The 27649-nt window shown below is 41.8% G+C and overlaps 1 protein-coding gene across 1 annotated transcript in view; it reads left to right on the top strand.

The window, feature by feature from the left end:
• The window catches only part of fam81b (family with sequence similarity 81 member B), a 31408-nt gene extending 6289 nt beyond the window's left edge, over positions 1 to 25119 (top strand). Inside the window, 7 exon segments of the mRNA XM_038803890.1 lie at positions 1749 to 1998; positions 5794 to 5912; positions 14466 to 14595; positions 14842 to 14948; positions 17078 to 17213; positions 22787 to 22982; positions 24971 to 25119. Of these exon segments, the coding sequence (XP_038659818.1) occupies positions 1749 to 1998; positions 5794 to 5912; positions 14466 to 14595; positions 14842 to 14948; positions 17078 to 17213; positions 22787 to 22982; positions 24971 to 25119 (1087 nt within the window).
• The last annotated feature ends 2530 nt before the right edge of the window (positions 25120 to 27649 follow it).

Below are 27649 nucleotides of genomic sequence, written 5' to 3'. Positions count from 1 at the left end.
ATTAGTACATTTATAACACTGGCAAGGTTGCATGTGTTTCCCAATCCTAGCAGTTCTGCGAGATTCTGGGCTTCCTCTTTGAACTGCTCTGTCCCTTTTGTCACGATGGCGCTTTGTCGGACCTCTCAGCAGTTTGACCCAGTGATGATGAAGAAACAGCAGCCTACGGTTAACAGGAGAGTGATCCAGCTTGTCATTCTGGATGTGAGAGGTCACAGGGCTGGGAGAAACTGTTGAGATATGTTTGGCAGTTAACTGTATTTCATCCTGTTGATTGTTCAATCTGCAATAAATGATATTCAATTCCGTGACAGGGGCACTGATGAATTGTACAGCCAGCTGATGAATTGGACTGCCCAGCTGTACCTCACCACCAACCCTCTTGACCCCTTCACTGTTGCTAATAATATTTATTAGTGTCACAAATAGGATTACATTAACACTGAAGGGGAGTTACTATGCAAATCCCCTAGTTGCCACATTCCAGCGCCTGTTCGGGTACACTGAGGGAGAATTCAGAATGTCCAATTCAGCTAACAAGCACATCTTTCGGGACTTGTGGGAGGGAACCGGAGTGCCCGGAGCAAACCCACACAGACACAGGGAGAACGTGTAGACTCTGCACAGACAGTGACCCAAGCTGGGAATTGAACCCGGGTCCCTGACACTGTGAAGCAATAGTGCTAACCACTGTGCTACCGTGCCGCCCATTACTAAATTATCCAACTGCTTATGTGACATCCAATACTGGGTGAGCAGAAGTTTTCTCCAATGAATGTTGGGAAGACTGAAATAATTATTTTCAGCCTGCAAACTCTGTTTCCTAATTATCCCATCCCTCTCCCTGGCAGTGGTCTGAGGTTAAGCCGACCTGTTTGTAACTTGGGTGTCACAATTGATCCTGAGATGAGCTTCTGACCTCCTATTCGCACACCTCTTAAGTCCGCATTTCCCACCTCCATAAAGTCATTGACTTGGCTCCTGTCTCAACTCATCTGCTGAAACCCTCATTCGTGCCTTTGTTACCTCTAGACTTGTCTATTCCAACACACTCCTAGCTGGTCCCCCTCTGTAAACTGGAGGCAATCCAAAATCTGCTGCCTGGGACTCGATTCGCAGTTAGTACCATTTAACTATTACCCTTGTGTTCACTGAGCTACATTAGCTCCTGGTCAAGTACTATCTTGATTCTAAAATTCTTATCCTTTGCGTTCAAATCCTTCCATGCCTTTTCGCCTCCCTATCTCGCTAAGCTCCACCAACCCCACAACCCTCCGAGATATTGAATTCCTCTCATTCTAGCTTGTTGTGCATTCCCTACCGTAAAAGTTCCACCATTGGCAGGCTTGCCTTCAGTCACTTAGGCCCCAAGCTTTGGAATTTCCTCCCTCCATTCCTCTGCCTCTCTACCTTGCTTTCCTCCTCAAAGACACTTGTTAAAACCTATCTCTGTGATTTAGCTTTTGGTCATTTGACCCTTTCCTGGCTTGGTGTCAAACTTTGTTTATTATATTCCTGTGAAGTGCCTTGGGGTGTTTCATTATGTCAAAGATGCTATATAAATATAAGTTGTTGTGGTGGTTGAGATTGATAGATATTTGCCAGCTAAAGGTATTGAGGAATATGGGACAAAGGTGAGTGTATTGGAGTTAGGTTGCAGACCAGCCAAGATCTTATCGAATGGCAGAAGAGGCTCAAGGCCTACTTTTTCTATGTTCCATCTATTTGTTTTTGTTTTGGTAACCCAGAGACCATACCTTTCTTCAAGTTCCTGTGGTGTCAAAGAGCCACTTACAAATCATGGATGATCGTATATCCAACCAGGAAAGGACTACTGCTATACTGCTGGAGCAGGCTTTTCGGATAAAAGAAGATATTATAACCTACTTGAGAGGAAACCAATGCAACAAGCCAGTCGAGAAAGTATCCCCAGAGCTGCTGGAAAACAACATGCAAGTCATGACTAGTATTCTCAAACAACTAAGTACTGACATTGAGGTACTCGTTTTGCTTTGCTAAATACAATGAACAGGGAGATTGCTGTTATTAATATCATAGTGAAAGTTATTTCTGTGCGGATGCCTCAAGTGTGACTTTACAAGTCAAGGAAAAAAACAAAAACTCAGGCTGTGTGATCCATTTCACTCAGTACCAAACATGTTCAATCTACTGAACTACCACAAGTCTGCCACCTACTGACTGCAATGTTTTACAGTAAATCACATCAGCTTCTTCACAGCATCAGTAAGTTCCTCGAGCAAATTGTTCCCAGTGAAATTATAATCTGGGTAATTTTAAATTTTGTAATTTTTATTAGTGTCACAAGTAGGCTTACATTAACACTGCAATGAAGTCACTGTGAAAATCCCCTAGTCGCCACACTACGGCGCCTGTTCGGATAAATTGAGAGAGAATTCAGAATGCCCAATTCAACTAACAACATGTCTTTCGGGAATTGTGGGAGGAAACCGGAGCATCCGGAGGAAACCCATGCAGACACAGGGAGAATGTGCAGACTCTGCACAGACAGTGACCCAAGCTGGGAATCAAACCTGGAACCCTGGCACTGTGAAGCAACAGTGCTAACCATTGAGCTACCAAATTTTATCACTGGGGAGGGATGGATTATAGTGAATTGATATTTCCATTATGAAAAGAAAATTGGGCAAGGTGTATAATGGGCTGCTGATTTGTTTTAGAACTATATTTTTGTTAAAGGTAAATTTTCCTCTGTCAACAGTTTTTTTTTCCTTTTTGTACAGCTTATTTGCTCTTTTTCATGTTCGTTATATTGAATACACTAATTTCTCCTCAAATAATTTGAAAACTCCCATAGTTATATTAGCACTGCTGCCTCACGGCATTGAGGACCCGGATTCCATCCCGGGTCACTGACTGTGTAAGGTTTGCACATTCTACCATTTCTGCGTGTGTCTCACCCCCACAACTGAAAAAGATATGCAGGGATATGTGGATTGGCCACGAGAAATTGTCGCTTAATTGGAAAATAAAAGAATTGGGTACTCTAAATTTCAAAAGCAAATATTAGCACACACAATATAAAACATCCGTAAGCAATTGAGCCCTGAGGAAAATGCTGAACTGATACGTTTATCAAATCCATCTTTATGCATGAAAACAAACAAACACATGCCACTGCTGCTGAGTGGCATAAGCTAAACTATTGTCTTTTTTGAAACTAATCAGAGGTATAGCACATCTGATTTATCCTGCCATTGTTTAAGGGGTTGGTTTTTAAAAATGTATTCTTTCACTGGACTTGGGCCGGCTTTTCATTTCCATCCCTAACTGCCCTTTGGAAGGTGGGTGATGAGATGCCTTCTTGAATCCGTTACAATGGGGTGAGAAGGGGTTGAATGGCACCCCACTTTTCCCATTCCTAGTTTGACCACAACTTGTTTTTTAAAATGTGCTTAACTGTTCACATGCTGTGACTGTAAGAGATGTGGGCAGATTTCCTTGAGTTTTTCAAAAAGAAAACAGGGTTGTATTTATTGTAATTAATCTGGTGTTTTAAAAAAAAAGTCAAAGTGCTCAAACGTTCACATGCAGACACACTCAATGTTCACACTCACTAATGAGTTACAGAGCAGGATGATAAATGATGTAATACTGATTATGTAGCTGAAGGTTGGGGGAGTCCCATGCTGGGTTAGATGGGGGTAATGGGGGAGTTTTGTCCTGAGTGGTGGGGGGGGGGGGGGTCTTTGCCTTTACAAAAAATTCTAATTAAGGGGCAATTTAGTGTGGACAATCCGTGCTACCCTTCACAACTTGAGTTGTGGGGGTGAGACCCGTGCCAACACTTGGGAAGGTTTTAATACTTCTAACTTTTATCTGGCTAGCTATTTGAACAGCACAACTGGAATTGCATTTTCATATGGTTCCCTGCAAAGGGTGATTTCCCAGAAGAAGTTTGCACCTCTGGGCAATTGGCGTGCAAAACCCTTATACTTGAACTTCCCGAATTCAATACTTGGGAGCTCAGCAGTTAGGACCATTGTGTTAATTAATTATGCATTGGATTTACACACTATTCTCTCACTTCTGGATTTGAATCCAGAATGTAACTCTTGCAATTGCAATTCTTTGCTTATGATTCCAAGTGCCCTGTGAAATTAATCTGGGGTATATATATATATTCAAGAGGCAGCGAGATACAGCACTTGGGCGAATGGGATCAAAGGTTATGGGGAGAGAGCAGGATTAGGCTATTGAGTTGGATGATCAGCCATGATCGTGATAAATGGCGAAGCAGGCTCGAAGGGCCATGAAGCTATTTCTGACAGGTAAAAGGCCATTTTAATGTAAATATTAAAACCCAGTCTTTAATACCCATTTTAAAATAAGGATTTCAATATTCATAATCTTAGGTCATGACAAAACACGCAACTTAAACAGATACAAAGCTTGACACATTTACCAACTAGTTGAAGATAAAGGCAACATTTCTACTGACAATATGAACTGACTATTGTTCTAATGAACAGATTTCATATTAAGAAATGAGCTGTACCAGTAATCAGATCAAGGTCGAAAGAAGAGCCATAGCAATATGAAGCCACCATTGTTCAGAATATGGATAAAATGAGAGTCAGCAGAAAACCAGTAAGAACCAGACTCAATTACAGCACAAAATCTCATTCAAATTCAGCACAAAATCACATTTCAAACATGAAACATTTAAAACTTATGTTGCACATTGAGGATTGACAGTTAACCATCCAATCAAATGTATTTGAAACTCACCCAAACCAATTAGGACGACATAGAGGTATGGACAGATGGCCTCAGACTGATAACATTTTCCTTAAACATGAGAGTTCAGACAGCCATTTTCAATCCAGGATCACTCTATACTTTGATCTAACTACTTGCTATCCTTTGGATTTTCACTTTTCCACTCTAACTCTTGGAATTCACACAAGCTGTTTTGCTTTAAGCAAGAAACCATTTGTGTATTATTTTTGAAAGTTAAAATTGTTTTATAAATTACTTCTCTTTAAGTCTTTTGCTGGCAAGGCTTTATTGAGAATAGATTTAAGTTTCTCTCGATTGTAATCAGTAGAGGCAATAGAAGGTTCTTACTTGCATCCGAGAAGTAGAATCATAGAATTTACAGTGCAGAAGGGGGCCATTTCAGCCCATCGTGTCTGCACCGGCTCTTAGAAAGAGCACCCTACCCAAGTCCACACCTCCACCCTTTCCCCATAACCCAGCAACCCCTCCCAACACTAAGGGCAATTTTGGACACTAAGGGCAATTTAGCCTGGCCAATCCACCTAACCTGCACATCTTTGGACTGTAACTCAAATTTCTACCAAGTTTTTAAAAGTGTAAGCGAGACTGCACTTGAACCGCATGGTAGATCTCTACAGGCCAAAAGGCGACATCCTGCTCCTATCTTCTATGTATCTATGTATTTCTGATTTTTTTTTTCCTGATGGCTGTCAGCCCATATCTCATAACAGTTAAGTGTTATTTAGGAATTATAGAGGTCCAATATAATACTGATGCAACTGAGGGGCTCTTCAATGTTGTAGACACATGTTGAAGGAGGATTGAGGGAGCATAATCAGCATTTGAACTGGTTGTTATTCCACATGGAAATGCTTGATGATGACACTTGATGGAAAAAAATTGTGTGCACATTCCTTCCTTGCTTTTCAAAACATTCCTCCCAACAACCCCCCCACCCCCCCAAATGGAAATGTCATATTCAATCCTGTTAATCACAACCATTTTTGAATAAATTATGTGCTATTCTCCGAGGTTCTGGAAGAACAGATTAGAACAAGAGATGGTGTGACTGCAGGAACTAGCTTTGCAGTTCTGAGCCTGGACCACAAACATTCGGCTGGTATTGGGGACCTCCGTGGAAGAGTTGCCAGGTATTGGGAATAGAGCACAAAATGGCAGGGCAACACACACAAATACTCCACTTGACCCAAGGCATAGATCACACTGATTGATACTACTTGCTTTGTGAGGATTTAGTAAAAAACTACTTGGCGGGTCTGGACAGAATCCTGACAGCTTGTTATTTCCTGGCCAGCACAGAGTGAAATCTGAATTGGGTGGGAATACAATGCAGTTGAAATTGCGTCTGTTGCCATCATTATATGCCACCCAGTCCTGTTGACTTCAGCAAATTGGAATATTGCCTGTGGCAGAGAGCAAACACAATTCCATCTGTTTGGTATCACTGCCTGTATCTAATTTCACTCCAATGGGTTGTGTCAAAAATATTCTTCATGCATTTTATGATAAATACACACAATGGGAAAGAAAAGCACATTGGGACTAAGATCCTGTGGGAAATAACGTGGCCAGGGCCATTTTCCAATGTGCACAATAACCGTGTGTATTTGAAGTTATATTTAATATTGATTATTTTAACGTATCTAAGATGTGATATATTGGGGATTTGAATTAAATTTTGTTCATATTATACACCATCATTTTTTACTCTGGTCAGTCTGCATGTGAGATATTGACAATATAAATGGCATATTTGTCTGCAATTGTGATGCTACAGGCAAAGGCGGAGTTAGATCTACTGCATAGTCTTTGATAAGCAGGGTTTCAAGCTGCACAAATTCCTTGCTAGAACTTAACTAAGAAGGAAGGAAAATGTTCAGAGAAGAATAAAAACTGTCTACAATATTCATAAAATGTCCCAGTATTGAGTTTCAAATACTGAATAGGTTCTGCTGAGTGGGATCTGCATGTTTGGTTTTTACCAAACTTAATCTGATAATATCTGCAGTTTACTTTTTTCTGATTTGATCTTTTTGTGTAAAATGCTGACATGATTGGCAGTTGTTAAATTTCCTGAAATCTCATGACTGTTTTGTTTTGTGAGTTAATGGGAATTGAATCCAAGCACCACTCAGCTACTCAGTAAGCAGCTGGTTCCATATCTATAATTCTGCCATCCGTGATATACCATGAAGTGATAAGTAATGCAACTGAGAATTATTAGCCGTAATTCTCCGGCCGCTGGAATTCTCTAGCCATGGGTTTCCTGACGGCATGGGTTGGCTTCAATGGGAAATGGCATTAACATGCGGCAGGAAGAGATAATCCCAGTGCCAGCGAACAGCGTGCCATCGCAAAACATGTGACTGGGGGACTGGAGAATTCTACCCATTTTCTTTATTCACTGCTTTTGTTCTGGGTGTCTCCTCATTTCCTTGATACGATTCATGGTCAGTCCACGGTTTCTTCTTTTTCTTTGTTTTCCTATTTTTCTCATTTTTCTTATTGTCTTTGTCTTAAACTGCAGTTAATGCAGAGGAACTTGGATCAATACCAGCACTAGGGAGAATTCATCGAATTCATTCGAATAAACTAATGGGATTAAAAGCAAATAAGTCTCCCAAAATCTGATGGCTGGCATCCTATGGTATTAATGGAGTTGGCAGCAGAGACTGTGGATGCATTGGTTATGATATTTCAAAATTCCCTAGATTCTGGAAAGGTCCCAGTGAATTGAAAACCTGCTAATGTGATGCCCTTACTCAAAAAGAGAGAGAGGCAAAAAGTAGGAAACTATAGACCAATTAGTTTGACCTCTTTAGTGGGGAATTTGCTGTAATCAATCATTGAGGAGATGACTGAGCATTTAGAAAGATAAAGCTCAATCCACTATTGCCAGCATGGTTTTATGAAGGGTAAGGCATGCTTAACACACTTGAGGGCGTAACCAGCAAGGTGGATGAAATGAAAAATGAAATGAAAATCGCTTATTGTCACAAGTCGGCTTCAAATGAAGTTACTGTGAAAAGCCCCTAGATATGGTATATCTATGTAATATTTATTGTATGTTGATCTGTGTTGTTCCTCGTGTCTTAATAAAGCTCGCAGTCTCAAATGTGGAGAAGATGCTTTATTGTGAGTTCGTTCAGTTTCCAGAGCTCGACCTAGAACTACCTTCCAGTGCTAACTACCAGCTTTGCTTGCTGTGTGTCCTGCTTACCAGCCCGCCTGCTGTGAAGTGTGTCCTCACTTCCTGTCCTGATCTATTTATATGGCTCTCCCGTGCTCCCTCTAGTGGTCGCTCAGTTGTGTTGCATCTGGTTAACTTGTGATCACCACATCCCCCTTTTTCTCTTAACATATTTTCTGAACATCGTTAAAGAAAATTGTACATCCTGTCCCAGTGTATTTATAGCTCTCCCGCTCGTGTTTGCTCTGTTGTTTTTGTATCTAGTCAATCTACGATCACCACATCCCCCTCTTTCTCATTACATAGTTTCTGTACATCATTAAGGAAAATTATACAAAACAGTAACTTATGATATGTGTATCTATACAAGTGATGATGCTATTGCCTTAGTTAACAAAGCCAATGTATTTATATGTCCAAACTTAATAAACACATTTATGAGTCCAAACTTGATGAATTTGTTCAGAGCTTTTTTTTTTCTTTTTGTTGTTGATGACGTAGTGATATTGATATTGCAAGTCCGCTGTGAATGTTGTTGGTGTTCCTTGTTATCTTAAGTACCCAATGCGTCATCCCGAGGTGTTTGCATGGTCACATCACTGATGTTGACTGGCATGGACTTTTTTTTGTGCTTGTGGTGTTGATTTATTGTCTCATCCGCCTTGGATGCTGGTGTGCTTGCTTGTTCTGGAGCAGACGTGAGTTTGTGCGATTCGTTGTCATCCCATGACATGTTTGTAGTCTTGTTATCGTTTTGCAGTGTGCTGTGGCATCGTCCATCATGTGCCAAGTAGTGCCATTGTGTACAAGTCGTTGTTTCATTGCTGTTGTTTCTGTCTTTCCTGTTTTTGTTGTTTCCGTTGCCGTACTTGTCGCTGTTTTTGTCGTTTCCGTCTTTGTTGTTGTCGCTATCTTTGCTCCTGACTTTGTTGTGTTTGTTGCCATTCTTGTTGTTTCTGCCTCTGTCGTTGTCGCTATCTTTGTGCCTGACGTTGTTGTTTGTCTTGTTGCGCTTCATGTTGCTTTTATTCTTGCTGTTGTCGTTCTCGTTTCTGCTGTGCTTCTTGCTATTGTTGTTTGTCTTGTCGCGCTTCATGTTGCTTTTCTTCTTGCTGTTGTCGTTCTCGTTTCTGCTGTGCTTCTTGCTATTGTTGTTGGTCTTGTCGCGCTTCATGTTGTTTTTGTTCTTGCTGTGTTTCTTTTGACTTTTGTTTTTCTTGTTATACTCTATGAGTGTCCCAAGTGGATAATTTGAGTCATTGAGCATTCCGTCTCGCGAGTGGTGCGAATGATCTGATGTTGCATCGGTGCAGGTGACATCAATCAGTTGTGGAGAATTGGATTCCGCATCTTTGCTTTCTTGGTGCTCGTCTTCTCGCGAGTGGTGCGAATGATCTGATGTTGCATCGGTGCAGGTGACATCAATCAGTTGTGGAGAATTGGATTCCGCATCTTTGCTTTCTTGGTGCTCGTCTTCCGGAGTCAAAGTCTTCTTGATTACATTTGACGCGGTGTCTGTGGACTCTCGGCGCTCCTCTTCTGGAGTCCAAATCTGCATGATTTCAGTTGACGTGGTTTCTCTAGACTCTTGGTGCTCCGCTTCTGGAGTTAAAATCTTCATGATTTCTGTTGATGTTATCTCACTGGACTCCAGGTGCTCCTCTTCTGGAGTCAAAATCTGCATGGTTTCTTTTTGTTTGATGTCTCTGGACTCCAGGTGCTCCTCTTCTGGAGTCAGAATCTGCATGGTTTCTTTCGGCATTGTCTCTGTGGACTCCAGGTGCTCCTCTTCTGGAGTCAAAATCTGCATGTTTTCTTTTGGCGTTGTCTCTCTGGGCTCCAGGTGCTCCTCTTCTGGAGTCAAAATCTGCATGTTTTCTTTCGGCATCGTCTCTCTGGACTGTTGGGTGGCCCGACTCTGTGCTTCTGTACAGACAAGCTGAGAACTGTCAGTCTCACTGTGATCCTGTACGTCGAGTGCGAGCACCTTGTCACTGTTTTCGCTCTGTGCTTCGGTACAGACAAGCTGAGAACTGTCAGTCTCACTGTGATCCTGTACGTTGAGTGTGATCACCTTGTCACTGTCTTCGCATGCAGTGGGCAGAGGTGCATTGTCTTCTTCTTGTTCCTGTGAGCGTGTTGGACTTTCATAGTCCGCTCTTTCTTCTTGTTCCTGTGAGCGTGTTGGACTTTCATAGTCTGCTCTTTCTTCTTGTTCCTGTGAGCGTGTTGGACTTTCATAGTCTGCTTTTTCTTCTTGTTCCTGTGAGCGTGTTGGACTTTCATCGTCCGCTCTTTCTTCTTGTTCCTGTGAGCTCGGTAGACTTTCATAGTCTGCTTGCGGTTGCTCAGGTACAGCGGGTTTACCTTCATGGTCTTGTTCATGCTTGGTGTCCGCCCGGGAGTGTTTGCTTGCATCCCTGTTGGCGTCTTTCATCACTCGCACTGTGGAGCCTGTCATCGCTCGCTCCGTGGAGTCTTCCTGTGCTCTCTGTGTGGCGTCGTCTTCGTCTTGGGTATTGCTGTCATCCAATGTATCGACGAGCTGCCATGGCACCATGGTGTTGGATTCATCCACCATGAGTAGAGTCGTGTTGAGCTTTGCAACGGTGTCGCTGATGCTGTGATCAGCATGTCCAAATAACTCCTCCATGTCTGAGTAGTATTCTTTGAAACCCATTTCATCTTCGTTGGCTTCTTCTACCACGAGTTGATTCGTGTTGAACTTTGCGACCGTGTCGCTGATGCTGTGATAAGCATATCCGACTGACTCAGCTGTGTCTGAGTAGTATTCTCCGAAAACCAAATCATCCTGGTTGGATTCTTCTACCACGAGTTGATTCGTGTTGAACTTTGCGACCGTGTCGCTGATGCTGTGATAAGCATATCCGACTGACTCAGCCATGTCTGAGTAGTATTCTTTGAAAACCAAATCATCTTGGTTGGATTCATCTACCACGAGTTGGTTCGTGTTGTGCTTTGCGACCGTGTCGCTGATGCTGTGATAAGCATATCCGACTGACCCAGTCAGGTCTGAGAGGTAATCGTCGAAAAACAAATCATCTTTTGTTGTTTCGGAATTCTTTTTGTTCGCTTCACTGTGTGTGGTGAAGGCAGCTTTTTCCAAGGTTTTGTGCAAGTTGTTTTTCACTGTTGGTTTAAGTTCAGGCGTTTTTCTGTGTTCTGAGGCAAGAAAATTTGGTTTTACCACTTTAAGTGTCTTGTTTTCAATTTTCGGGCATTTCTCTTTTAAGTGGGCGTGGTCAGGATTCTCAGACGTCATGACGTCACGCGTAGGAACGACTTGCACATGCGCAAATCGGCTTTCTTTCCTTGTGCGGTTCGGTGTCCATTGCGCATGCGCGGCTTGCGCATGCGCATGACGGTCCACGACGAAGACTCTTTTTGACTGCGCATGCGCGGCTTGCGCATGCGCATAACGATCGGCACTGCGATCTTTTGTAAACTGCGCATGCGCGACTTCCAGTTCCGGCGCATGCGCAGACGCGATTTGTAGTTCTTTGCTTACCAGAGACTGCAAAATGTGCTCCGACGCCATTTTATCGCGGATTTCAGCGTTTTTTTCTTTCTAAAAGTTGTAAGTTACCTTTTCTTTCCGATCTGGACTGGATTTCAGCGTTTTGGCTTTGTGAAAAATTCATGTTATTTCTTCTTTTTGATCTGTACTGTGCATTCGCGATTTCCTGATCTTTTTGTGATTTTTTAAGTCTTGCATCACTCAGTCTCTGTGCAGGTTGGACTGTGAGCATGCCTTGCTGTTCAAATTTCTCACAGTACTCTTCAAATTTGTTTAGTAACGTTTGTAAGCTGTTCCTGTCTTCACCTTTTGAGTGTTTAAATCCATTATACACTTTCCTATTGACAGGCCCTTCGATGAGAATTGCTATTTTAATTTTGTCTGAGGCTTCTGCTACATCATTAGCTATGAGATAAAAATCGAACATTTGTTTAAACCTTTTCCAGACATTTCTTACATTACCAGTTGTGTCCAGCTGAGGTGGGTATCCATGCCACATCCTCGAATTAGCGATGTCTTCCCCAGTCAAATGTCCAGTAGGAGATTTCCATGCCATTTTGTGCTTTCTGTATCTGCAGCTGAGTTGTCCTGTCGTAAGCGTCTGAAATCACTGCTGGTACCATGTGTTGTTCCTCGTGTCTTAATAAAGCTCGCAGTCTCAAATGTGGAGAAGATGCTTTATTGTGAGTTCGTTCAGTTTCCAGAGCTCGACCTAGAACTACCTTCCAGTGCTAACTACCAGCTTTGCTTGCTGTGTGTCCTGCTTACCAGCCCGCCTGCTGTGAAGTGTGTCCTCACTTCCTGTCCTGATCTATTTATATGGCTCTCCCGTGCTCCCTCTAGTGGTCGCTCAGTTGTGTTGCATCTGGTTAACTTGTGATCACCACAGATCTATAATATGTGAAATGTAACATAAAAGACTGATCCAGAAAGTGAGATCGCAGTGGGTAGAGTACTGGATTGGATTGAGGATTGGCTGACAGAAAGCAGGGGGCAAGATAAATGGGTCCTTCTCTGGCTGGCAAATTAGCAGGGTGTAGAAGAGGTCAGTCTTCGGACCTCAACTGTTTACAATCTATATAAATGATCTGTAAGCAGAGTGTAACATAGCAAAATTTGCGGATGATAGGTGGTAAAGCAGACAGTGAAGAGAAAATAAAAGAGTTGAGAGATGGATAAAGATAGGCTCGGAGAATGGGCCAAAATTTGGCAGATGGAGTTAATGTGGATATTGGATTTGTTTACTGTCATGTGTACCGAGGTACAGTGAAAAGTATTTTTCTGCAAGCAGCTCAACAGATCATTCAGTACATGGGAAGAAAAGGGAATTAAACAAAATTCAAGAAAATACATAATAGGGCAACACAAGATATACAATGTAACTACATAAGCATTGGCATCAGATGAAGCATACAGGGTGTAGTGTTAATGAGGTCAGTCAATAAGAGGGTCATTTAGGAGTCTGGTAGCAGTGGGGAAGAAGCTGTTTTTGAGTCTGTTCGTGCGTGTTCTCAGACTTCTGAATCTCCTGCCCGATGGAAGAAGTTGGAAAAGTGAGTAAGCCGGGTGGGAGGGATCCTTGATTATGCTGCCTGCTTTCCCCAGGCAGCGGGAGGTGTAGATGGAGTCAATGGATGGGAGGCAGGTTCGTGTGATGGACTGGCCGGTACTCACGACTCTCTGAAGTTCCTTGCGGTCCCGGGCGGAGTAGTTGCCATACCAGGCTGTGATGCAGCCCGATAGGATGCTCTCTATAGTGCATCTGTAAAAGTTGGTAAGGGTTAATGTGGACATGCCGAATTTCCTTAGTTTCCTGAGGAAGTATAGGCGCTGTTGTACTTTCTTGGTGATAGTGTCGACGTGAGTGGACCAGGACAGATTTTTGGTGATGTGCACCCCTAGGATATGAGTGAGGTTATCCATTTTGTCCGAAAAAATAGAAAGGCATTATCTCAGTGGAAAACAGATTCTAGATGGGTCTGGGCAGAGGGATCTGGGTATTTTTGTTCATGAATCGTAGAAAGTCAGTGTGCAGGTACATCATGTAATAAAAAATGCAAGTGGAAATTCAGCATTTATTGCAAAAGGACTGGACTATAAAAGTAGACAGATGCTGTAATTGTATAGGGTGTTGGTGAGACCACATCTGGAGTATTGTGTCCAGTTTTGATCTCCTTATTTGAGGAAGGATGTGGTGGCATTGGAGGGTGTTCAGAGGAGATTCACCAGATTGATCCTGGATGAAAGGGTCGACTAACGAGGAGAGATTAAACAGTTTAGGCTTATACTCGCTGGAGTTTAGAAGAATTCGCTGGAGTTTAGAAGAATACATATAAAATATTAAGAGGGATTGATAAAATAAATGTAGACCAAATGACCCCCCCTTGTGGGACAATCTAGAATGAGAGGCACAGATATAGGTTGAGAGGCAGTTGATTTAAAACTGAGATGGGAGGGAACTACTTCTCGCAGAGGATGGTGAATTTGTGCAACTCGCAGCCCCATAGTACAGTGGAGTCTGAATCATTAAATAGTTTGAAGAAAGAGATAGATATATTTCGAATTTTTAAAAAATGGGTTAAGGGATATGGGGAACAAGCAGGGAGGTGGATTTGAAATCAGCCATGATCTGATTTAATGGCGGAGCAGGCTCGAAGGGCTGAATTGCCTACTACTGCTCCTAGTTCCTATGTTCAAATGATCCTGATCTTTGTGTCTCAGCTGAATTTTGTTGTTGCATTGAGGTGTCTTCCAATGCAAGGCCAGCTAATTCTCAAGATAACGTTTTGAAGAATGAAAGGGCAGATTTGGCTGTACATGGGAGAATAAAATTGCCGAAGTGCAGAGTTTTGGAGGAAAATTTGGATGGGGAAAATTGTACTTTGTCAAACAAGTCTGTCTGATTTGCTATCTACTAACTTACTGAAGTGGCTTTGTAATATTTTCCAATACAAGGTGTGATGCCAGTATCTCCAAGCTTGCTGGGGATGTCAGTTTAACCAGGAGCGAGATTCAAAAAGTAAAGAAAGAAGTTCAAGATACAAAGTCTTCCCTTGAAAAGCAAATGAAAGAATTGGAAATTAAGGCTGGTAAACATTTTTCCTACTAGACTATGTGAATGGAGTTCTTGATATAAATGAACACTGTTGGTGTTGTTGAAACTTTTCAAATCAAAGAGGGAGGAAACTTTCCTCAGTCATTTATAAATAGAGAGATGTATTCTGTTAGGGTAGAAAACTTTAATATTTTAAGAAAAATATAATTACATTCAGGAAAATGTTGAATTTGCTAGAATATGGAAATGTAATTTTGGTGATCGTTTTTATAACAGGTGATGCAGCTACTGAGCAAAGTTGATAGCTCTAAATGTGAGCACAATACAAACATAAAGACTGCAAGAGAAGAGTTACAACATGAACTTCAACATCTCGATTTCAAGTAAAAAACCGTTATAACATGCAGAATGTAAATCAATCCAGTTTTCAAGTGTTTATCATTACATTCATTCTGGTGAATTATTTTATCTGCATTTTTTTAAAGATGTGACAAGGTATTGGAATGAAAAGGGAACAAAATGCAAACTGGAATATTAATTTAGCATTACACAAGCTATAGAGCACAGAAACCGGCCATTAGGCCCAAATAGTACATGCTACCGTTTATGATCCTGTCAAGCATCCTCCTGTCTTTCATCTTCTAAATTTATCGCAATATTCTCATTTTTTCCTCCTCAACTTATAATGCCTCCCCTAAAATACATTTATACTATTCACTTCAATCACATCTTGTGGGTGAAGAAGTTTCTTCTTAAATCCCTATTTAATCTCTTGGTGACAGTTTAACATTGGTGGCTTCTAGCTTTGCTCTTCCTCACAAGTGGAAACATTCTTTCTGCATCTATTCTATGAAATGTTTCATAATTTAAAAAAAACACTCCCTCAGCATCCTCTTTTCAAAGGAAAAGAGACTCGACCTGTTTGTCCCCTTCTGACTGGCATACTCCCACATTCTTATAAATCGATTTGCATCCTCTCCATGCAGAGCCTCTATCTTGTTTTCTATATTATGGCAACTCGAATTCTATGCAGTACTCCAGGTATGGTCTAACCTAGGTTCAATACAAGTAAAGTATAACTACTTTAGTCTTAATTCTATTCCACTAGGGGAATAATCCCTAGTGCTTTGTTTATTTTATCGCCTTGTTAATTGAACAAGTGCAGAGGCCATTCGGCCCATCGAGTCTGCACCGATCCACTTAAGCCCTCACTTCCACCCTATCCCCGTAACCCAATAACCCCTCCTAACCTTTTTGGTCACTAAGGGCAATTTATCATGGCCAATCCACCTATCCTGCACATCTTTTGGACTGTGGGAGGAAATCGGAGGACCCGGAGGAGACCCACGCAGACATTGGGAGAACGTGCAGACTCCGCACATGTAACCCAGCGGGGAATTGAACCTGGGATCCTGGTGCTGTGAAGCCACAATGCTATCCACTTGTGCTACCGTGCTGCTCTGTAATCTGTTACATTTGTTACATCTGTTACATTTAGTAATTTGTGCATTTGTACTACCAGATTTCTTTGCTCCTCTACCTCTCTTAAATTCCTATTTTCCAGGTGATATAGAACATTACAGCGCAGTACGGGCCCTTCGGCCCTCGATGTTGCGCCGACCTCCTTACTTTTCTTGTCTATTGTAATATATCATATTCATATATGTTGAAATTAATTTGTCCATTATTTGTCCATGCCGCAAGTTACTAACATCTGGTTGTGATTTGTTGCAGTTCTCCCCATTATTGGCTATCCTCCATAATTTGGTGTTACCTGTAAATTTTAAAATGGTATTTTTGAATCTACGTATGAATTGTGAATAGCAGTGGTCCCAGGACTGATCCTTGTGGAACACCACTTCCCACTTTTTTCACTTTTAATAAGTATCCTTTTCTCCTTTTATGTCTTGAAGCTGGCTAGCTATTCACTTGAGTCTGAATTCTCGAACATTGTTCAATCGTCGATTTGTAGTACCTTTATTGAATGCCTTGTGAAAATTTAGGTCAATTACAAGTATGGCAGTATTCTTGTCTACACTCAATCTTACATCTTCAAAAAAAATCCATGAAGACGGTCAAACAACATAGAAGATGACGTGTCTTTGTCACGCATGAACTCCTAATTGAGGGTGTTCATGCTAAATTGAGTAAAATATGACCATATTGAAAATTATTTTTGATTTAAAAATCAACACAAGCAAAATTAAATCAAACTACCAAAATTTTCACCCACCATTATATAATGAAAAGTAACTCCTGTTCGACTAAAGTGCTTGCTGCCTTTTCCTCAAAGTAGCTTGGTATATTGCTGGGAATATTCTCCATGTACAATCTGATGTAATGCTTACGAGTTGTAAAGGCATTGACACTAGGTAAGGATTCTAAGAATCATTGCACAGCCTGAAACTGTGATTAATCTGCTGGTCACAGTGTAAAGTTTTCTTTTTTGTGATATTTATTTCATTAACATGAACATGATAGAAACAACATGATATTAAACATTGTTTTCCAGGATTACCACTGCACTGAGCGAGGTGCAAGCACAGATCCGAAAGCAGCAGAAATGGGCAGAATACAAATTGGATAAAACGGAGAACAAGCAAGAGCAGAGAGTAGACCACTTTTTGCATTTTACGAAAGAGAAAACTGTAAGCCCTTTGCTTTATATTAATTCACACAGAAAAATTATATGGTAAAACACAACACTCTGCATATGGCATAACTAATGTGCACATTACCAAACCACATTATAATTATGGAATTATAAATTGCACCGTTAACGTGTAAAACATCTCAAGGCACTTTGCAGAGGGTGCAAAGAAAAGGTAAGGCAATCTCATGGAGGGATTTCAAGATGAGGATGCAAATTTTAAACTCCGTGTGTTAGAAGACCAGATATCATAAGTCTCCAAGTTTTAGTTTACGACAGCAAATGTCAGCTGAATTGTAGACCAGGTGGAAGTTATGAAGGATAGAGGGAGGTCAGCATGTAAGAGCGGGAAGCAGTAGCAAGGCTAGGTCCAAGGGTCTTCAGAGTTGAAAGTGGGATGAGAAAAGAAGCCAGTGCTGGATTTGCATTGGCTGTATTCACACTAATATTAGTGCAATTATGCAAAGGTAATCCCAGTAATGGACAAAAGGATATGTGATGGAGGAGAATAATGTCATCAACTATGTTAGACACCGGAGAGCTGAAGGCAGAATAATGCAGTGCTGTCACAATCAAAAACTTTAATTTGTGACTATGCCCAAGGTGGCTCAGTGCTAGAGTAGAGTGGTAGTGAGGTTCAAACTGGGAGTTTTGGGAAACATGGGCACGGGCTTTGGAGATATCAGAATTTTAAAAATGGGTTAATCGGAGAGGGCCAATTTATCAAGGGTGGACTTTTTTGAGTGAGGTGGGTGAAGGCAGCGGTTTTGTATACGGCATGATAGCACCGTGGTTAGTACTGTTGCTTCCTGCGCCAGGGTCCCAGGTTTGATTCCCGCTTGGGTCACTGTCTGTGCAGAGTCTGCACGTTCTCCCAGTGTCTGCGTGGGTTTCTGCCGGGTGCTCCGGTTTCCTCCCAAGTCTCGAAAGACATGCTTGTTAGGTGAATTGAACATTCTGAATTCTCCCTCTGTACCAAAACCGGCACCGTAGTGTGGCGACAGGGAGGTTTTTACAGTAACGTCATTGCAGTGTAATGTAAGCCTACTTGTGACAATAAAGATTATTATTATTATAGTAGCGGGATTGTGTGGAAGCAAAGGGACCCATTAAATGTCAGCAACCTCAAGGCTATCAGTTGTGGCTGTCAGTTGATTGAGGAAACAGGAGTTTGGCCCCAGGAAGAGATGTTTTTAAGAGACAGAAATCAGAAGTAGAGTGGCGAGAGATGGAGGAAAAGGAGGGAATATAGGCAGGGGAAGAGGCAGCTGCATGGAGTGTCTTAAACTGAACTTGAGAAATCTATTAGCTCTTCACATTTGGCATTGACGGGCAGATCGGGTAAGGAAAGGGGTTTGAGGAAACAGGATGTCAAAGATTCAAAATGCATTCTTGGAAGATACCGTAGTAACAGAAGATTATGGCTGAGGAGTGAAAGTCTTAGTTATGGTCAAGTTAGATCTAACTAAACCAATTGTGCCATTTGCTGTCACTATCATAATTTCCCCTTTAACAAGTGCTGCTTCACCAGATTTTCTGCTTGGTCATTATTCATTATGGTCAAATATGCTATGGTAATTATTCATTACAAGCCCACCGACTCCCATAGCTACCTCGACTAGCTTCTCAAATCTACCTCGCTTCCTGTAAGGACTCCATCCCATTCTCAGTTTCTCTGTCTCCATCACATCTGTTCCGATGATGCATCTTCGAAATGGCGTTTCTGACACGTCTGCCTTTTTTTTAGTCAACATTTCCCCCCAACCTGTGGTTGACGGGGCACTCAACCAGTGTCTCTTGAACTTCTGCCAGCACTCCTTCCCCTCCCTCCCAGAACTATGATAGGGTTCCCCTTGTCTTCACTTTCCACTCTACCAGCCTCTGCATTCAAAGGATCATTCTCTGCCATTTATGCCACCACAAAACCCATCTCCCCCTCACTCCCCTGGCAACATTCTGCAGGGAAATCTCCCTCTGTGATACGCTAGTGCACTGCTCCATCAACCCCACCTCCTCAACCACTTCCCTGTAGCCATGCTGGCCACGCAAAATGGACACTGAGCCAAACTAAAATGGAAGGCTGCTGGTAAACAGACAGTTCAGCCAGAACAGCAGTCTGCAAAGAGCAGTTTGCATTCTGCAGCAGCAGAAACCAGTTTGGGCTCAGGTGAAAAGACCTTAGCTAGGTGCAAATGGCAAAACGCTTTGCATGCTAATGAGGCCATCAGACTTGAACACCCACACAATAGATACATTTGGTTCTGAATGGACACATTCTAATCAAGACCCAGACATCGAGGCACCAGAAACCTCCAAACAAAAGGACATAAGAAACGCCCCCTCCATCACGGAGACCCCCTCGCATTGGGGAATTAATCCAGTATCGATAAGAAATTGATCCAATAGGTAGAGCCCGCCCGAGAAGAGGGAAGGACAACGGAACCCCTATAAAAGATAGGGACCTCGTGTTGTCCGGTCTGTTAAACCCGTGCTCCGGCCCCGACTGACACCTGGTATCCTGACTCCAGCCGTTGAGCACCAGCCGCCGAAACCGTAAGTTCAACGCTCGCTACGCGAACCAAGCCCACTAGACTCCCAAGTGCCAGAACGCTTGCTGAAGGCTGCAGACAAAACCAGGACGAAGGCCTCGTTCTCTGACCTTGCCTGTTCCTGTTAGATAAGTATTCTGTTTGCTTATGTTTAGTTGTAGCTTAGTCTCTTAGTGTGTGCATGAGTATTTATTATTAACTGTATAATAAATATTGATCGTTTGAACTTGACTAATCGGTGTATCGTCTTTATTACTTTGAACTTGACCTTGGAATACTTGTGACGTTGCCTATACGGCAACTGGCGACTCCAGAGCTAAATAATTACATAGAACAGAGCCTAGCAGTGTTAAGCACACGTCGAACTCGGAGGCGTGTTAATACACTCCAATAAACGCGTTTTACGCCCATAGTAAAACGTGCAACATCCCTCAACACACTCCCCTGCAATTGCAAAAGATGTACCACATCCTGCCTCTTTACCTTCTTCCTCCTCATCATTCAGGCCCCTAACATTCCTTTCAAATGAAGCAACATTTCACTTGCACCTCCTTCAATTTGGTCCTTTGTATTTGCTGCTCCCAATGAACTCTCCTCTACATTCTGGAGTCTAAACGTAGACTAGATGACTGCTTTGTCAAGCCTCAACCTTCCTGTTGATTGCCATTTCATTTCAGCACATTGTTGTCCATTATCGGCTGGCTGCAATGTTCAGGTGCAGCCCAACTCAAACTGGAGGAGTAGGACCTCCTCTTCTGATTTAGGCACGTTATAACTCTCGGGACTCGACATTGAGTTCACTCTGTGACCTTTCTCCTCCATCTTTTAAAAAAATAAATTTAAGAATACCCAATTAATTTTTTCCAATTAAGGCGCAATTTAGCATGGCCAATCCGACCCTGCACATCTTTGGGTTGTGGGGGTGAAACCCATGTAAACATGGGGAGAATGTGCAAACTCCACACGGAGAGTGACCCAGAACCGGGATCGAACCTGGGACCTTGGCGCCTTGAGGCAGCAGGGCTAACCCACTGTGCCACCGTGCTGCCACTTTCTCCTCCATCTTGACCACCTCTTTTTAATCCAGAACATTTTTGGCCCTCCATTCCCATTCTCTACTGGGCCATCTGTCACTTGTTCTTTAGTTTTGCTTTCACTGAGCACTGACTTGTGTTCTACCTTTCTGCCACTATCAACACCTTCTATAGCCTTTCACACTGCCGTTAAGCTTCCTATTTTTGCCCAACATATCTTCATTGCAATCGCTCCTGGCTCCCATCAATCGCTGACCTTCTACTCTGTTCCAACTGCTCCACCCCCTCTATAAAATCCATCACATTCCTCCCTCTCTCATTCCTCCCTCTCTAACTCTGAGGAAGAGTCATACAGACTCAACATGTTAACTCTATTTTCCTCTCCACAGGTGCTGCCAAATGTGCAGAGTTTCTATTTCAGACTTCTAGCATCTGCAATACTTTGCTTTTATTTCTGCTATGATCAAGCTGTCTGGGCATTCTTTTCATGTGCCAGTAACCTACCAGATTTAGGATAAAGGAGTCTATTTGGAAAATTTGATGTAGTCTGTCTTGAATTGTCAGTGCAGACAAATGTACAACATGGATCCATTTTTGTCAGACTTTGAAAATCAGAGCTCACTTATCGGTGCTTAATTGCTGTTGGTTTTCAGGGATTTTATTTATATATCATTCTCCTCCATTCACTCTGGCAACCGTCTCATGTTGCTCAGAACAACAAATCGTTTTATGAAGGTTTTCATTTTGTTTTCAAAGTTTCGGTAATAGTGACAGGCAAGAATCCATGAAACAGTTTTGAATACTTTAATATTGGACAAAAAGTATACAACGGTTACTGTGCACAAAACCGGAGTGGAGTGCATTTTCCAAACAAACTTCTGTCGAGAATTTGGCCAGTGAGAACAAACTTTTAATTGCATGCCACCATTTATGGTTCGTTCCCCATTTTTTTCATGAAGCAACTTGATCACACCTGTGCCGTGAATCAGCTGCCATTATGCTTGGAGATCAGAACAAGGTGGCATAGGGGCAGCACGGTGGCCTAGTGGTTAGCACAACCGCCTCACGGCGCTGAGGTCCCAGGTTCGATCCCGGCTCTGGGTCACTGTCCGTGTGGAGTTTGCACATTCTCCCCGTGTCTGCGTGGGTTTCGCCCCCACAACCCAAAAACGTGCAAGCTAGGTGGATTGGCCACGCTAAATTGCCCCTTAATTGGAAAAATGATTGGGTACACTAAATTTATTTAAAAAAAAGAACAAGGTGGCAAACAGTTAGTTAATTGTAGTAAATCACTCCATTGATTCAGGGAGGATGAACCAACAGAATCATTTACTGCAATAAATAGGTCAAAAAGGAAAGGCTATCTGTATTGCAACCATGAGTGCATTCCATAATCAGAGAAGTACTACCGCTCTCTTATAGGACTGATGCTTTCCATTGAAAACTCACTATAAAGAAATAAAAATCTCTGCTACGCGTTGAATATAATAATAATAATCGCTTATTGTCACGAGTAGGCTTCAGTGAAGTTACTGTAAAAAGCCCCAAGTCGCCACATTCCGGCGCCTGTTCAGGGAGGCTGGTATGGGAATATTAAGCAAGAGCAGGAGTAGTCCACAAAATGATTTTCTGTATATTAATTTTGTTCCAACACATCGCTCCACCTGATGAACACATTTTGCAACTTAATTTAATTCCAACAAAAATAACCATTTTAAGAGTGAGGTGCCCTTGTACACCAGGATGCTGCTCTTTAATGGTTAATTGTGGGAAGAGAATGGATTTTCCACATTGCTGGGTTACTGAAATAATTGGTGTTTAGAAACCTGCCATTCCCTGCCTGTAGCTTTACATTGGACATGGTAACTACAAAGGTTGAGCAAATCCATTTTTAAAAGTATTGAACTAAAGTATTAATCATGGACATCCACAAGGAACACCATTTTTGTTTTAATGAATAAGCAGTTTAATTCTGACCATTTTTATAGGAGCTGATGGAGAAGAAGATACTAGAGAGACTTAACCAGATCTCTTTGAGACTAGAGAAGCTAGAAAACAGACAAAGCTTAGATATTGAATCCAACAGAATGCAGTACTCTGAAACGAAGGCCAATGTAAAACTTGCCAACGTAGAAAAGACCATCTGGTACGAGTTAGAAAGCATAAAGAATGAATACAGAGAAGGTGAGTAGTTCATATTTGAATTAATAGACTAATGGTCAAATTTTCAACTGTTGTGATTTATTATGGAATTGAAATTTTCTGGCAGAAAATGTTGGTTTAGCTGTACAGTTAACATTAGCTATAGTGAGTACTTCCATGATGAAAAAGCAAATCTGAAGCTTTGGGGAGAATCCTATCTCTTGCTGAAACAATACAAACCGCAATGTCAGCATTGCTTCAAGCTTCACACAACATGATAAGAATTCGCTTAATAAGAATTTTGATATAAATTTCTCCCTAGCCATATGATATTTATGTTGAGATGTCTTGCTGGGTTTTAAAGTAGGAAAGATGCTTGCATTAAAGAATCAAACTGCACTGTCAAACACCAATCAATTTCTAATACACCCTTCAACATTCCAAAAGCTACTGAGCAATTTATTGTAAAACACAAAATCACTTCCTAGAACTGTATTTTCTGCTTATATGTATATATATATATAATTATTTTTTTAAATTTAGAGTACCCAATTATTTTTTCCAATTAAGGGGCAATTTAATGTGGCCAATTCACCTACCTGCACATCTTTGGGTTGTGGGGGCAAAACCCATGCAGACACGGGGAGAATGTGCAAACTCCACACGGACAGTGACCCAGGGCCGGGATTCGAACCCGGGTCCTCAGCGCCGTAGGCAGCAATGTTAACCACTGTGCCACCGTGCTGCCCTTCTGCTTATATTCTTGGTTTAAAACATGCAGATTTCCATTACATTGCATTCCTTGGGTCAATGATTGACCATGATCTTGCGTATTCTTTCAATGCACTGATTATAGCACTAGAAAAGGTGTCATGTGTATACTAAACTCAAAAGCAGTTGGTGCCAAATGAATAGGTTAACAAATGGCTGCATTTATCTGAAAATGGGCAACTTGTGCTCGGGAAGAAATGCTACATGAATTGTGTATCACCGCATGTTGCTGGCCAATTTGCACTGCTCACCATTAGCTCTAAGAAAATGGCAGCTCCCTCTTAATCTCCTTATGATTTTCATGAAGTTGCTGCATTAACATAGTAATTTTCCATTAAATTCACCACAGAAAGTAAAGTCTGGTAATTAATAATGCAAAGCAGGCTTTTAGTAACATTTCTAATGACTGCCAAATTAATCTCTTGTGCAGAAAATCAATAATTAAAATAAGATTTTAAAAATGTACATTTTAAAATGTAAATTTGTTTTATTTTTTCTCTTTTAATTCAGTCATTTCTTCTTTCTCTTTTAGAACTTGATTTGACATTGAATTCATCCATTCAAATTCACTCTCCTCAGTCCTTCCTCAGTTTATTTTTCAATCTTTAAATCACATTGGTTAAGATGGCTGCTTGTCTTGTTATTCACCAAGATACTCGATACCCAGTTGCCTTTGCTGCACTGTTATCAACTCTCACTTCCACCAACTTTGTGGACAAAAAATATAAAAACCCAAACATGGATGAACATGTTTAATTGGGCATGTCAGATGGCCATGATTCTATTTGATATTATATGAACTTAGTCACATCACTAACATATGCAATTCCAAAACAAAATTAATATGGAACCTTTAATTCCACCAAAATATCCCTTTCACAGTATCCATAATAATTACATGAAGTGATCAAACTTTAAACACAGAGTTTAAGCTTTTAACAGTTGATTGGGTTAATTGTACTTTCTCTCATTTAAAAGGGAGTACTTTAAATACTATGTTTCAACCATGTTTTCTACTTTGGCAAAATCGCTTCATTGTAGCAAGCTTTCCGTGAATTGTAATGATCAAGCTAATGTAAAATGTTAATGTCTTTGACAAAGTTTTTTTTAGTGTACATAACTTTAACAACGGCTGCTTTTTACAATTAGTTGCGAGTTTAATATGTATGAGTCCTCCATATTTTATCATTTTGTTTACCGATGAAAAATTAAACAAATATATTTTAGATTAACTATTTCAAAGTCTATTTCTTTAACAGGATTTCAATCCATTAAGGAATCAATCAATTCACTGAGTAAGATCAGTGATAAGAAGATAGAAATTGATAAAGAGAAGGTTCGGAAAGACTTGAAACAAATCAGGCGGCAGATCGTTAATCTGAAAAGCTATCCATAAAATTCCAAATAAGATCTGTTCGATATCTGGAAGGAAATGAAGACCGAAGGCCCTTAAGGGATTCAACCGCACATTAATTCTGCAACTATGGGTTCTATTTATCTGAGCTCCAATATAGGATTATGGTTTTAAATTCAGGAAATGAACCTGGTCACAATCATCTCCTCCTTCTAAAGGAAATGACTGATAATTCTCCTCATCTAATATCAATTCATCCTATTTGAAAAGATACAGATAGCTCTTGGCTACGGATTTACGAATCACTTCAATGATGGAAAATGTAAAATGGGGCTGATGAAAGAAAAATTGGAAATACTGGAAGAATGATTTCCCTTCGTGTTTACCTTTTACTTATGTTACCTGAGTAAAATCAGACCAGAAAACATTCATTGGCATTTAAATGAACATATCCTTCCTTTGAAACGAAAGAGAAAATGCTGGAAAATCTCAGCAGGTCTGGCAGCATCTGTAGGGAGAGAAAACAGCATTTTCTCTTTCGTTTCAGATTCCAGTATCTGCAGTAATTTGCTTATATCCTTACTTTGTATGTTTGTGTGTTTATTGAATAAAGTTCAGAAATTCTGCGTGGTCACTTATGCCCACATAGCTCATGTATTTCATTATTTTGTTAAAATTGTCATAACCATCAATGCTGGCTGCGATCTAACGGAAAGGTTTCTAAGTGTGGTAGCTAGCGGGAACAGCCGGGTTTTCCAGACGGCTGACCCGGCGTTCCACTCGGGGAAAAGACTGTCCAGCCCTCTGATTCGCCTGGACTGCACTCCGCAGCTCTCTGCTAACGAGGGGGAGCAATTCTTCAACCAATCCCAGTAATCAATTCGTCAGGGGCTCTGGTACGGGAGGTTGCGATGTCCATAGACGCAGAGAAGGCATTTGATTGGGCGGAGTAGCGGTAATTGTTCGAGGTTTTGGGAAGGTTTGGGTTTGGCCAAGATTTGTGGCATGGGTGCGGTTGCTGTATGTGGCACCAAGGGAGAGTGTGAGGATCAATTATATGAGCTCCTGATGCTTTGCCTTACACAGGGGTACGAGGCAAGGGTGCCCGCTGTCGCTATTGCTGTTTGTGCTGGCCATAGAGCCATTGGCAATGGCTGTGAGGGGAGAGGGGGGGTGGACAGAGTGGCAGGGTATTGAGGTCGTTCTATGCCGATTACCTCTTGCTGTATGTTTCAGATCTGCTGGAGAGTATGGGAAGGATTATGGGCCTGCTGGGAAGTTTTGAGGGTTCTCGGGTTACAAACTGATGGAGGGAAAAGTGAGGTTTTCCCAGTGAATGAGCTGGGACAGCGGGCTAATTTAGGGGGGATGCCATTTACGGTAGCTAGGGATAGGTTTAGGTATTTGGGGATTCAAGTAGCGAGGGAGTGGATAGGGCTCCATACGTGGAACTGAACAAAGCTGGTGAAGGAAGCCAGGGGGATCTCGGGAGGTGGGATACACTGCAGTTGACATTGGCGGGGAGGATCCAAGTGGTGAAAATGAATATTCTGCCGAGATTCTTGTTTATTTTTCAAGCTCTCCCGATCTTTATACTGTAACACTAACAATTATACTCAAAGACGAGAGACTAGTACAATAGAGGCTTTATTGCTGTGCGATGCTATTCCTCCATCTTCAACTGTAGTCTGAGTGACACACACATATTTATACACAAGCTCCCTGTGGGCGGAGCTAGCCGGCAGTGGCTTACTGGAGGAACCTGTATTACAGGTTAAGGCATACATCCCCCTACTGCAAGTACACATCACTACAGTGGTTATATCACCACATTCACCCCCTGTAAAAAAATGAGTCCGGCGGGGGTGACGTGTAACTATAATACAAAGGATGAGCTATTTACAAGAGGGTCCAAACAAAGAAAACCAAGAGTCCATCCGGTCAGCAGGTCACAGGTTGAGCCGAACCGGCGGTCGAATGTTCCGCTGTGATCAGCGTAGCTGTTGTAGCCACTGAAGTTGGCCATTCCCTAAATACAAAATGGAGGAACGCAAAGCTTGCAGGTTAAAATGGACAATGTTTGCAGCACAAGCAGGCTGCACCAAGCCAATGTGTATTCTGTCTGCTAAGAGAGCAGACAGCACCGAAACGAACATTCCGCATACTAATGAGGCAATCTCCGGGATAGTTAACATAGCAATAGAATGATCCCAGGGACAATGGACACAAATAGAGAAGTGATTGCAACAGTGTATGGGAAACCAGACACCCCGGCACCAGCGGGGTTCGAAAACAAAGCACCTGAAGGCCTGCCCAGCAGCCGAGAGATAGCCTCAGTATTGGGGGGATTCAAACAAATAGATTGGGAAGAGACCCAATCGATTCCCAGCAGGAAAAGGGTCCGCCCAAAAGGGTGCGAAGCCCTAGAACCTATAAAAGACAGGTCCCACACTTAGTTCGTTCTTCTTAACCAACCCTCCTCTCTGGACCAGCATGTCGACCAGCTTTTGCCAAAGAAGACCTTGACCGAGAGAGAGGAGAGGTTTGGGACAGCAGCCGCCAGCAAGTAAGTGTCTCACAATGA

Source organism: Scyliorhinus canicula, chromosome 8 (genome assembly GCF_902713615.1).
Source record: "Scyliorhinus canicula chromosome 8, sScyCan1.1, whole genome shotgun sequence".
Taxonomy (NCBI): domain Eukaryota; kingdom Metazoa; phylum Chordata; class Chondrichthyes; order Carcharhiniformes; family Scyliorhinidae; genus Scyliorhinus; species Scyliorhinus canicula.
The sequence above is the reverse complement of the archived record's forward strand: the minus strand, read 5'-3'. Positions and strand labels throughout refer to the sequence as shown.